The sequence below is a fragment of the Bombina bombina genome, chromosome 2 (assembly GCF_027579735.1).
Source record: "Bombina bombina isolate aBomBom1 chromosome 2, aBomBom1.pri, whole genome shotgun sequence".
NCBI classification, from domain to species: Eukaryota; Metazoa; Chordata; class Amphibia; order Anura; family Bombinatoridae; genus Bombina; species Bombina bombina.
Window position 1 is genome coordinate 1,403,059,243 of NC_069500.1, and position 14,043 is coordinate 1,403,073,285.

A 14,043-nucleotide genomic window follows, 5' to 3' on the forward strand; every position below is an offset into this window, starting at 1 on the left:
CCTTTAGAGCAGGATACCTCTTTTGGAGCTATCTTTAGAGCAGGATACCTGTTTTGGAGCTAACTTTAGAGCAGGATATCTATTTTGGAGCTACCTTTAGAGCAGGATATCTGTTTTGAAGCTACCTTTAGAGCAGGATATCTGTTTTATATCTATCTTTAGAGCAGGATATATGTTTTTGAGCTATCTTTAGAGCAGAATATCTGTTTTATAGCTATCTTTAGAGCAGGATACCTGTTTTGTAGCTATTTTTAGAGCAGGATACCTGTTTTGGAGCTATCTTAAGAGCAGGATACCTGTTTTAGAGCTATCTTTAGAGCCGGATACTTGTTTTAGAGCTATCTTTAGAGCAGGATACCTGTTTTGGAGCTACCTTTAGAGCAGGATATCTGTTTTGGAGCTAACTTTAGAGCAGGATATCTGTTTTGGAGCTATCTTTAGAGCAGGATACCTGTTTTTGAGCTATCTATAGAGCAGGATACCTGATTTGGAGCTATCTTTAGAGCAGGATACCTGTTTTGGAGCTAGCTATAGAGCAGAATACCTGTTTTGGAGCTATCTTTAGAGCAGGATACCTGTTTTGGAGCTACCTTTGGAGCAGGATACCGGTTTTATAGCTACCTTTAGAGCAGGATACCGGTTTAGGAGCTATATTAAGAGAAGGATACCTGTTTTGGAGCTATCTGTAGAGCAGGATACCTGTTTTGGAGCTATCCTTACAGCAGGATACCGGTTTTGGAGCTATCTTTAGAGCAGGATACCTGTTTTGGAGCTAACTTTAGAGCAGGATACCTGTTTTGGAGCTACCTTTAGAGCAGGATACCTGTTTTGGAGCTACCTTTAGAGCAGGATATCTATTTTGGAGCTACCTTTAGAGCAGGATATCTGTTTTGAAGCTACCTTTAGAGCAGGATATCTGTTTTCGAGCTATATTTAGAGCAGAATATCTGTTTTATAGCTATCTTTAGAGCAGGATACCTGTTTTGGAGCTATCTTTAGAGCAGAATATCTATTTTATAGCTATCTTTAGAGCAAGATATCTGTTTTATAGCTATCTTTAGAGCAGGATATCTGTTTTGTAGCTACCTTTAGAGCAGGATACCTGTTTTGGAGCTACCTTTAGAGCAGGGTACCTGTTTTGGAGCTACCTTTAGAGCAGGATACCTGTTTTGGATCTATCTTTAGAGCAGGATACCTGTTTTGGAGCTATCTTTAGAGCAGGATACCTGTTTTGGAGCTATCTTTAGAGCAGGATACCTGTTTTGGAGCTACCTTTAGAGTAGGAGACCTGTTTTGGAGCTATCTTTAGAGCAGGATATCTGTTTTGGAGCTACCTTTAGAGCAGGATACCTGTTTTATAGCTATCTTTAGAGCAGGATTCCAGTTTTGGAGCTATCTTTAGAGCAGGATACCTGTTTTGGAGCTACCTTTAGAGCAGGATACCTCTTTTGGAGCTATTTTTAGAGCAGGATATCTGTTTTGGAGCTAACTTTAGAGCAGGATATCTGTTTTGGAGCTATCTTTAGAGCAGGATACCTGTTTTTGAGCTATCTATAGAGCAGGATACCTGATTTGGAGCTATCTTTAGAGCAGGATGCCTGTTTTGGAGCTAGCTATAGAGCAGAATACCTGTTTTGGAGCTATCTTTAGAGCAGGATACCTGTTTTGGAGCTACCTTTGGAGCAGGATACCGGTTTTATAGCTACCTTTAGAGCAGGATACCGGTTTTGGAGCTACCTTTGGAGCAGGATACCGGTTTTATAGCTACCTTTAGAGCAGGATACCGGTTTAGGAGCTATATTAAGAGAAGGATACCTGTTTTGGAGCTATCTGTAGAGCAGGATACCTGTTTTGGAGCTATCCTTACAGCAGGATACCGGTTTTGGAGCTATCTTTAGAGCAGGATACCTGTTTTGGAGCTAACTTTAGAGCAGGATACCTGTTTTGGAGCTACCTTTAGAGCAGGATACCTGTTTTGGAGCTACCTTTAGAGCAGGATATCTATTTTGGAGCTACCTTTAGAGCAGGATATCTGTTTTGAAGCTACCTTTAGAGCAGGATATCTGTTTTCGAGCTATATTTAGAGCAGAATATCTGTTTTATAGCTATCTTTAGAGCAGGATACCTGTTTTGGAGCTATCTTTAGAGCAGAATATCTATTTTATAGCTATCTTTAGAGCAAGATATCTGTTTTATAGCTATCTTTAGAGCAGGATATCTGTTTTGTAGCTACCTTTAGAGCAGGATACCTGTTTTGGAGCTACCTTTAGAGCAGGGTACCTGTTTTGGAGCTACCTTTAGAGCAGGATACCTGTTTTGGATCTATCTTTAGAGCAGGATATCTGTTTTGGAGCTATCTTTAGAGCAGGATACCTGTTTTGGAGCTATCTTTAGAGCAGGATACCTGTTTTGGAGCTACCTTTAGAGTAGGAGACCTGTTTTGGAGCTATCTTTAGAGCAGGATATCTGTTTTGGAGCTACCTTTAGAGCAGGATACCTGTTTTATAGCTATCTTTAGAGCAGGATTCCAGTTTTGGAGCTATCTTTAGAGCAGGATACCTGTTTTGGAGCTACCTTTAGAGCAGGATACCTCTTTTGGAGCTATTTTTAGAGCAGGATACCTGTTTTAGAGCTATCTTTAGAGCAAGATACCTGTTTTGGAGCTTTCTTTAGAGCAGGATACCTGTTTTATAGCTATCTTTAGAGCAGGATACCTGTTTTGTAGCTATCTTTAGAGCAGGATACCTGTTTTGGACCTATCTTAAGAGCAGGATACCTGTTTTAGAGCTATCTTTATAGCCAGATACCTGTTTTAGAGCTATCTTTAGAGCAGGATATCTGTTTTGGAGCTACCTTTAGAGCAGGATATCTGTTTTGGAGGTAACTTTAGAGCAGGATATCTGTTTTGGAGCTATCTTTAGAGCAGGATACCTGTTTTTGAGCTATCTATAGAGCAGGATACCTGATTTGGAGCTATCTTTAGAGCAGGATACCTGTTTTGGAGCTAGCTATAGAGCAGAATACCTGTTTTGGAGCTATCTTTAAAGCAGGATACCTGTTTTGGAGCTACCTTTGGAGCAGGATACCGGTTTTATAGCTACCTTTAGAGCAGGATACCGGTTTAGGAGCTATCTTAAGAGAAGGATACCTGTTTTGGAGCTATCTGTAGAGCAGGATACCTGTTTTGGAGCTATCCTTACAGCAGGATACCGGTTTTGGAGCTATCTTTAGAGCAGGATACCTGTTTTGGAGCTACCTTTAGAGCAGGATACCTGTTTTGGAGCTACCTTTAGAGCAGGATACCTGTTTTGGAGCTATCTTTAGAGCAGGATACCTGTTTTGGAGCTACCTTTAGAGCAGGATATCTATTTTGGAGCTACCTTTAGAGCAGGATATCTGTTTTCGAGCTATATTTAGAGCAGAATATCTGTTTTATAGCTATCTTTAGAGCAGTCTACCTGTTTTGGAGCTATCTTTAGAGCAGAATATCTATTTTATAGCTATCTTTAGAGCAAGATATCTGTTTTATAGCTATCTTTAGAGCAGGATATCTGTTTTGTAGCTACCTTTAGAGCAGGATGCCTGTTTTGGAGCTACCTTTAGAGCAGGGTACCTGTTTTGGAGCTACCTTTAGAGCAGGATACCTGTTTTGGATCTATCTTTAGAGCAGGATACCTGTTTTGGAGCTATCTTTAGAGCAGGATACCTGTTTTGGAGCTATCTTTAGAGCAGGATACCTGTTTTGGAGCTACCTTTAGAGTAGGAGACCTGTTTTGGAGCTATCTTTAGAGCAGGATATCTGTTTTGGAGCTACCTTTAGAGCAGGATACCTGTTTTATAGCTATCTTTAGAGCAGGATTCCAGTTTTGGAGCTATCTTTAGAGCAGGATACCTGTTTTGGAGCTACCTTTAGAGCAGGATACCTGTTTTGGAGCTATTTTTAGAGCAGGATACCTGTTTTAGAGCTATCTTTAGAGCAAGATACCTGTTTTGGAGCTTTCTTTAGAGCAGGATACCTGTTTTATAGCTATCTTTAGAGCAGGATACCTGTTTTGTAGCTATCTTTAGAGCAGGATACCTGTTTTGGACCTATCTTAAGAGCAGGATACCTGTTTTAGAGCTATCTTTATAGCCAGATACCTGTTTTAGAGCTATCTTTAGAGCAGGATATCTGTTTTGGAGCTACCTTTAGAGCAGGATATCTGTTTTGGAGGTAACTTTAGAGCAGGATATCTGTTTTGGAGCTATCTTTAGAGCAGGATACCGGTTTTGGAGCAATCTTTAGAGAAGGATACCTGTTTTGTAGCTATCTTTAGAGCAGGATACCTGTTTTGGAACTACCTTTAGAGCAGGATACCTGTTTTATAGCTATCTTTAAAGCAGGATACCTGTTTTGTAGCTATCTTTAGAACAGGATACCTGTTTTGTAGCTATCTTTAGAGCAGGATACCTGTTTTTGAGCTATCTTTAGAGCAGAATACCTGTTTTAGTCTGTGTTAACTAAGGCATACTAATCCAACATAGGGCTAGATTACAAGTTGAAAATAAACTTGAAAGCAAGAGCACAATTGAGATTTACGCTCATCAGGTAAAGGGTACTGAGTTTAAAACAAAATTGCACCAAACGCAATATAAATACACTAACTGAACAGTTCTATGAATACGTATTGTGCTTAGCCAAAACGCATATGCCCAGTCCTTTCAGTATGTTTTAATATATAATACTATGGATATTTGTTCATGTTTAAATGATGGAATAGAAGTTGTTTTTTTAAGATATATCGTCTTTTTTGGAATTGCTGCATTTGGAACAACTTTTCTTTATTTAAAATAAACTGTTACACTCATATAAACACTATCTGATACAATTTTGAAATATTCATAAAAAATATTCATAGTGGTTCAAAGGTATATGGTATATTGCCATGCATTTGAATGCTAAGGGATTTCATATATATGTATTTGTGTAAATAATAATTCCATAATAATATTTAATAATGTGTTTTACTTTTTGTGTACTGTACATATTTAACATTCCAATGTTCTCTATATACAGAATAATGTATTTTTTATTGTAAATACATATTTCTATACATGTCTATATATACCCATATCTATTTATGTGTAGATATATAGGTATAGATATCTATTTAACATTAACCTTATCAGATATATATATATATATATATATATATATATATATATATATATATAACCCCCATTCCAAAAAAGTTGGGACAGTAGAGAAAATGCAAAACAAACAAATAAAAAGAGTCATTTGAAAATTCAATTCACCTTGTACTATATAGAAAACACATTATTAACACATTATCTTATGGTTTACTTTGTGAATTTAATGTATTTTTGAAAAAATACACTTATTTCAATTCTGATGACTGCAACACGTCCAAAAAAGTTGAGCACTGAAGACACCAGTTGGTTAAGTTTAGCAAAAGGGGAATTTTCCCCCATTCATCCATTATGCATGTCTTCAGCTGCGCAACTGTACGGGGCCTTCGTTGTCTTATTTTGCACTTCATAATGTGCCAAACAATTGGAGTTCAGGACTGCAGGCAGTCCATGCTAGCACCTGCACTCTCTGTTTAAGCAATCATTTGCTTGTAATCCGGGCAGAATGGGGCTTGGCGTTGTCCTGTTGGAAAATGCAGGGACGTTTCTGGAAAAGACAACCTCTGGATTGCAGCATACGTTGCTCCAAAATGTATACATATCTCTCTGTATTAATGTAGCCCTCATAGATGTGCAAGTTACCCATGCCATAGGCACTGACACCCCCCATACCATGACAGACACTGGCCTTTTGACCTGACGCTGATAACAGCTTGGATGGTCCTTTTCTTCTTTGGCCCGGTGAACACAACAGCTTTTTTTTTCCAAAAACTATTTGAAATTTTTACTCATCGGACCACAAAACACAATTCCACTGTGCTACTATGTACATCTCATATGAGACCGAGCACAGAGAAGTCAGCGGCGCTTCTGGACAGTGTTGATGTATGGCTTCTGCTTTGCCTAGTAAAACCTTAACATGCATCTGTAGATGCAACAGCAAATGTGCAGCAGCGAATGGTGTTGACTGACAAAGGTTTATCAAAGTATTCCAGAACCCAGGTCAGGATATCCATTACAGACTCATGACGGTTTTGAGAAAGTGACTTCTGAGGGTTGGAGATCATATGCAGTAGTTTTCAGCCTTGCCCTTTATGTACTGAGATTTGACTGGATTCCTTGAATATTTTAATTATATTGTGCACTGTAGAAGGTGAAATGCCCAAAATCCTACTGATTTGTCTTTAGGAAATGTTGTTTTCAAAGTGTTGGATTATTTGTTGATGCATCTGTTGGCAGATTGGTGAGCCTCGACCCATCCTTGCTCTTGAAGGACTATGCATTTTTTGGATGCTCCTTATATACTACGATTACACGATTGCCTCACCTGTTTCACATCACCTTCTAATTTCAACTTGTCACATCGCTATTAGTCCTAAATTTCCCCTGTCCCAACTTTTTTGGAACGTGTTGCAGTCATCAGATTTTAGTGTATATTTTCAAAAATACATTAAATTCACAAAGCTAAACATCAAATAATGTGTTAATAATGTGTTTTCAATATAGTACCAGGTGAATTGGATTTTCAAATAACTCTTTTTTTTTTTTTTTTTTTTGCAATTTCCATTTTCTCCCAATTTTTTTGGAAATTGAGGTTGTATAAATGATTTAATTAAAAAAAAATTCTATGCGAAGAACATAGGAATGGAAATATGCGTAACGTGATTCGTGTTTGTGATTTAGGTGTAACACGGTGTCAGATTAGCACACATGAAAACAGTAATGCCGGTTATTTGTTATATGTAAGCAGCATTTACCTGTATTATTGTTAATACAGCAGTTTAAAACCACTGAGTGAATCATTGTCTTGTAAACATAAATCTTTATTTATCAGGAAGTTGCAAACACCAACTTACGTGAATCTAAATTCTCTATATATGGACATCAACATGACAGTAGATAAAAACCAAATGTCCCAGCGAGTTTGCCATCATTTCATTCTGAAGTATAAGCCTATTAAATTCTTAGAAAAGTCTTATCCATATCCCATTTTTTCTTTCTTATCCATATCCCATTTATTCTTTCCTTATAGCTTTTATACTTACCACCTGTATTGGAATTCTGTTCTATGTATCACCAGTACAAAATAGCTTCCACACTATCAATAATACAAAGCCAAAGTATTCTTCTACTTTATTCCAAATACAAAACATAGGTTCAAGTGACCATTGCAGAAACTGCCATACACTTTTCTCACCTCTCATTCACTGATTTTGTGACCACCTGTTTTGTAAAGAAGCACTTGCACAAACTAGTTCTGAACCTATAACATGCATCTTTCGATCATGACCCTTTATTTTGGTGTTGTAACATACATGTAATTGATCGAAGACCTAATCGTCTTTGATCCATAGGGGAAACAGAGGTATGGTTAGACAGTAATCCCTATACTGACTGTATACTTACCAGCTGATTAGACACATCCCCGTGGTCTTTTCTTGTCATCCCTTCTCCAATAGCTGACTTCATGAGACGGGACAGAGAAGGGAGCACGTTGATTGGTGGATAAATCTGATGATAATGGAAAATATATTGATTATTTGATATTATGATAATAAAGGTACCAATAACTCATTCTCCTATTTTGACATAATGAAATCTAGGCCAGTGTTTATAGATGGTTCAAGAACGGTGTGGACAACTGACCTGTCTGTTATGAAGTTGTCTGTCCACATAGATCTGTCCTTCTGTAATGAATCCAGTCAAGTCAGGGATGGGATGTGTGATATCTGGAAGGAAGGATATAGATTTTAGGAGGGGATTTAATAACATCAGATAAGCAATAGCGCTATGCTGTAATATAAGAATGCATTATATTTACATATATCCATTTGAGAATGATCAAACTGATACATGGTGAGAGATTATCAATTTGAAATCTAAATTCTGCGAATAAACTGGCATCTCTTGTAAAAAGCTGGCACTCAGCTGTGGCACTGCCATGTATCACAATTGAAATCTATATTCTGCACTGAAACTGGCATCTCTTGTGAAGAGCTGGCACTCAGCTGTGGCACACTCATGTATCACAACTGAAATCTGTATTCTGCACTGAAACTAGCATCTCTTGTGAAGAGCTGGCACTCAGCTGTGGCACTGCCATGTATCACAACTGAAATCTATATTCTTCCAAATGTGGCACTGCCATGTATCACAACTGAAATCTAAATTCTGCAAACAAACTGGCATCTCTTGTGAAGAGCTGGCACTCAGCTGTGGCACTGCCATGTATCACAACTGAAATCTATATTCTGCAAACAAACTGGCATCTCTTGTGAAGAGCTGGCACTCAGCTGCGGCACTGCCATGTATCACAACTGAAATCTATATTCTGCAAACAAACTGGCATCTCTTGTGAAGAGCTGGCACTCAGCTGTGTCACTGCCATGTATCACAACTGAAATCTATATTCTGCAAACAAACTGGCATCTCTTGTGAAGAGCTGGCACTCAGCTGTGGCACTGCCATGTATTACAACTGAAATCTAAATTCTGCAAACAAACTGGCATCTTTTGTGAAGAGTTGGCACTCAGCTGTGGCACTGCCATGCAGGGCCGCCATCAGGGGTTGACAGGGGTGACTCCTGTCAGGGGCCCAATGGGCCAGGGGGCCCCATGAGCCAAGAGCTACATTTTGGCAGCCACCAGTGGGTACTACAGCAGAGTGCTAATTGAGCATGGAAATTTTATTACAAGGAGTAAAGTATTAGCATTTGAGAGTATTTCTGAGTGTGCACTAAACCACTATGCACAGTGTGAGACAGACTTGGCACTTTGTTTGTACAGTGTGTTCCTGAGTCAGACGGCAGATCACTTTCATTTGCAGAGGAGGTAGGACTTACTTAGCAAATGTTTTTTTATTTCTTTGTGCATTTTCGGATTGTAACTTCAGTGTGGTAGTAGTTGTATGGTGGGGCCAGAGGTCCATGAAAACAATTTGTTTTAGCAGCAGTGTATTTATGATTATTTGACAATGCTGTAGAAATTCTATATTTAAAACCATGCAGAAATGTTTCCTCCTCAATACACAAATGGTAGGTGCCCTTTTGGCAGATATGCATTTTTTAATTTATATATCTATATATTTATATATATTAATTACATTCCAGTTTACTGCCTCTTTATGCAAGGACTTTCCAGATGCAAGGAGGCATTTTATCTAAGATTTTTACATCGGCATAAAATGTTATACTCTCAGACTAAGATTGCTCAGTGTTTGAAATAAGACAGGTTAACTTAAAACTGTTCAGTTTACACTACAGCTGACTTAATTTTGAAATACATACCAACAAGCCTAAATACTGCATTTAACCAGATCTAAGGGTATGAGTACCATAGCTTATGGTTCCACCAAGATTATATAGAATACAGCATTTTCAAAATCATAATTACAGCTGACAGATGGGAACATTTGTACACTATATTTGAAGTGGTGCTTTTGTTTGGGGAAAAAACAAACAAACATATGTCAACCTTTTAAAAGTACTTTTCTTCATTTAGCCATCTACCCAGATTATTAATGTACAATTTTGAATTCACAGAATTATTTTTGTTTACAAATTTACAAATATGATTCTTTAAAAAGTGATCTCTTAATTTCTGTGATTTTTTTATCATGCATGTCACACACTGTTGATGTAGGGGATGCAAGTTGCATAAATGTTTCCTCCTGTGAGTGTTTCTGTGGGTGTCTGTGTTTATGTCTTTGTGCTTTGGTTTGTGTCTCTGAGTGTGTATGTATTTTTTTTCTGTGGGTCTCTCTGTGAGGGTGGGTGTGTATGTCTTTGTGCATTTTCTGTGGATGTCTGTGAGGGTGTGTGCATATGTCTTTGAGCTTTTTTACATGGGTGTCTCTGCGAGGGTGTGTGCATGTTTGCCTTTGTGTATTTTCTCTGGATGCCTCTGTGAGGGTGGTTGTGTATGTCTGTGTTTTCTGTGGATTACTCTGTGAGGGTGTGTGTATGTATGTGTGTCTGTGTTTTCAGTGGATGTCTCTGTGAGGGTGTGTGTTTTCTGTGAGTGTCTCTGTGAGGGTGTGTGTATGTCTTTCTGTGTTGTCTGTGGATGTCTCAGTGAGGGTGTGTGTATGTAGGTCTTTCTGTGTTTTATGTGGTTGTCTCTCTGTGTGTGTATGTCTTTGTGTGTTTTCTGTGGGTGTCTGTGTGTGTGTGTGTGTGTGTCTTTGTGTGTTTTCTGAGGCTGTCTCTTTCTGTGTTTCCTTGGGTGTATGTGCAAGTTTGAGCTTGTGTGTGTCCATTCCTTTTTAGGACATTTTGACCTTACTACTGATTATTCACATCTTTCTACAGACTTTGAGACTAACAAGACCTTTCCGGAAGTCACTAATTCACCATTTAACCTTAAATTATTGTTTAGGCAGTTCAGGGCCCATCCTTTCAGCCATTGCATGCTGTTGTCATCATTTGGTTGGCATCGAGTGTTTGTTTGGGTGTCTGTGTCTGTGTGTTTGTGTGTTACTTTGCGTGTCTGCTAGAGTGTCTATATGTGAATCCTTATGTGTGAGTGTGTGTGTGTGTTTCAGTGTATGAGTGTGTCTGTGTGTTTGTATGTTACTACCTTTACAACATTTCCAAGTTTACATAGACACTTATGGTTAAGTCAGGGGCCCCAAAATTTCTAGTGGCATGTATTACAAAATAATAAAATGAGAGGCAAACTGCTAATCACATCTGAACTCAATATACAAATTATTAAAGGGATATGAAACCCATTTTTTTTTTCTTTCATGATTCAGTTAGAGCAGCAATTTTAAGCAACTTAATAATTTGCTCCTATTATCATTGTTTCTTCATTCTCTTTGTATCTTTATTTGAAAATCAGGAATGTAAGCTTAGGAGCCGGCCCATTTTCAGTTCAGCGCCTGGGTAGCACTTGCTGATTGGTGCATCAAATTGCATTCTCTTTCTGAACCATTAAAGAAAAATGTGGGTTTCCTATCCCTTTAATTCTGACCCCACCATTGTGCACAATACATTTACTAGTACCTACATTTTATTATTTCATTTTATATTCTAATCTAAAACATTGTGATTTAATTTTAATTGTTTTAAACATATGTTAGTGTGCTGAATAAACCTACATTTTCACTGGCCAGGTTAGCATATTTATCAAGCTCCATATGGAGCTTGATGCCCCGTGTTTCTGGTGAGCCCCCTGCTAGCGGCCGATTGGCCATGAATCAACAAAGGTATCCTTTGTTGAAAAGCATACCTATGTAAAAATATGCATGGGGAAAATCATTATTTATTTTGCTTGCTGGGTAATATAATTATAAATATTACAGTTTCACCACTAGACCCTGAGAAGCTGGAATCTATTACATCATGTTTCACAACCATGACTCTCATACATGGTGCCCAGTGATTGTTTGATTATTTCAGGAGGGCATTTATATCTGTCCCTAACTGACCACAGCACAGGAGCTAAGATAAACAACATGCGTAAAGGGACAGTCAACACTATAACTGTTATTGTTTAAAAAGATAGATAACACCTTTACTACCCATTCCCCAGCTTTGCACAAGCAACATTGTTATATTAATATACTTTATAGCATTTAAACCTCTAAATGTTTGCCTGTTTATAAATCACTAAAGACAGCATCTTATCACATGCTTTTTTATTAGCTTTTCACAACAGGAGACTGATAGTGTGCCATATAGATAACATTGTGCTCACATCCATGGAGTTACTTAAGAGTCAGCACAACCAAGCACTAATATGCTAAAATGCAAGTCAATAGATAATAAATAAAAAGTCATGTGATCAGGGGGCTGTCAGAAGAGGCTTAGATACAAGGTAATCACAGAGGTAAAATGTATATTAATATAACTGTGTTGGTTATGCAAAACTGTGGAATGGGTAATAAATGGATTATCTTAAAAAATAATAACAATTCTGGTGTAGAATGTCTCTTTAAGAAGCTTTTACACAGGGCACTTACCATCATTGGGCATGGTTAGGATGGGAATCTGTGTGATAGAGCCACTCCTGCCTTCCACTCTGCCAGCGCGCTCATAGATGGTGGCCAAGTCAGTGTACATGTATCCGGGGAAGCCGCGTCTGCCAGGGACCTCTTCACGAGCTGCTGATACCTACAAGAGAGCTCCCTCAATTACTGGCTCTCTGCAGCTGATCACAGATTCACACACAGAGAAGCAGATAACTTTGTTATAAATAACATGAAAGTGCAGGCTTGTATGGCTGATCATGCACTATTAATAACATGCAGGTACAGGCTTGCATGGCTGATCATGCACTATTAATAACATGCGGGTACAGGCTTGCATGGCTGATCATGCACTATCAATAACATGCTGAGGCAGGCTTGCATGGCTGATCATGCACTATTAATAACATGCGGACGCAGGCTTGCATGGCTGATCATGCACTATCAATAACATGCTGAGGCAGGCTTGAATGGCTGATCATGCACTATTAATAACATGCGGGTGCAGGCTTGCATGGCTGATCATGCACTATTAATAACATGCAGGTACAGGCTTGCATGGCTGATCATGCACTATCAATAACATGCGGGTGCAGGCTTGCATGGCTGATCATGCACTATCATTAACATGTGGGTGCAATCTTGCATGGCTGATCATGCACTATTAATAACATGCAGGTACAGGCTTGCATGGCTGATCATGCACTATTAATAACATGCGGGTGCAGGCTTGCATGGCTGATCATGCACTATCATTAACATGTGGGTGCAGGCTTGCATGGCTGATCATGCACTATTTATAACATGCGGGTACAGACTTGCATGGCTGATCATGCAATATCAATAACATGATGAGGCAGGCTTGTATGGCTGATCATGCACTATTAATAACATGCGGGTGCAGGCTTGTATGGCTGATCATGCACTATCAATAACATGCGGGTGCAGGCTTGCATGGCTGATCATGAACTATCAATAACATGCGGGTGCAGGCTTACATGGCTGATCATGCACTAATATTAATAACATGCGTGTGCAGGCTTGTATGGCTGGTCATGCACTATTAATAACATGCGGGTGCAGGCTTGTATGGCTGATCATGCACTATTAATAACATGCGGGTGCAGGCTTGCATGGCTGATCATGCACTATTAATAACATGCGGGTGCAGGCTTGTATGGCTGATCATGCACTATTAATAATATGCGGGTGCAGGCTTGTATGGCTGATCATGCACTGTTAATAACATGCGGGTGCAGGCTTGTATGGCTGATCATGCACTATTAATAACATGCGGGTGCAGGCTTGTATGGCTGATCATGCACTATTAACAACATGCTGATGCAGGCTTGTATGGCTGAGCATGCACTATTAATAACATGCGGGTGCAGGCTTGCATGGCTTATCATGCACTATTAATAACATGCGGGTGCAGGCTTGCATGGCTGATCATGCACTATTAAAAACATGCGGGTAAAGGCTTGCATGGCTGATCATGAACTATCAATAACATGCGGGTGCAGGCTTGTATGGCTGATCATGCACTATTAATAACATGCTGATGCAGGCTTGCATGGCTGATCATGCACTATTAAAAACATGCGGGTAAAAGCTTGCATGGCTGACCATGCACTATTAATAACATGCAAGTGTAGGTTTGTATGGCTGATCATGCACTATCAGTAACATGTGTGTTCAGGCTTACATGGCTGATCATGCACTATTATAAAAAATGCATTAACCCCTAATCTGCCACCCCCAACGTCGCCGCCGCCACTATACTAAAGTTATTAACCCCTAAACCTCTCCTCCCACATAACTAACACTAAATAAATATATTAACCCATAAACCTAACCCTAACACCCCTAACTTTTTTATAATTAAAATAAATCTAAATAAAATTTACTATTATTAACTAAATAATTCCTATTTAAAACTACTTA

The 14,043-nt window shown here is 38.8% G+C and overlaps 1 protein-coding gene across 1 annotated transcript in view; it reads right to left on the minus strand.

Moving 5' to 3' along the window:
• The window catches only part of ATP6V1B1 (ATPase H+ transporting V1 subunit B1), a 175,570-nt gene that overhangs the window by 30,798 nt on the left and 130,729 nt on the right, over nucleotides 1-14,043 (minus strand). The window contains exons 10-12 of the mRNA XM_053704334.1: nucleotides 12,094-12,244; nucleotides 7,777-7,859; nucleotides 7,537-7,641 (exon numbers count right to left, since the gene is read on the minus strand). Of these exons, the coding sequence (XP_053560309.1) occupies nucleotides 7,537-7,641; nucleotides 7,777-7,859; nucleotides 12,094-12,244 (339 nt within the window). The remainder of the gene's footprint in view (nucleotides 1-7,536; nucleotides 7,642-7,776; nucleotides 7,860-12,093; nucleotides 12,245-14,043) is intronic.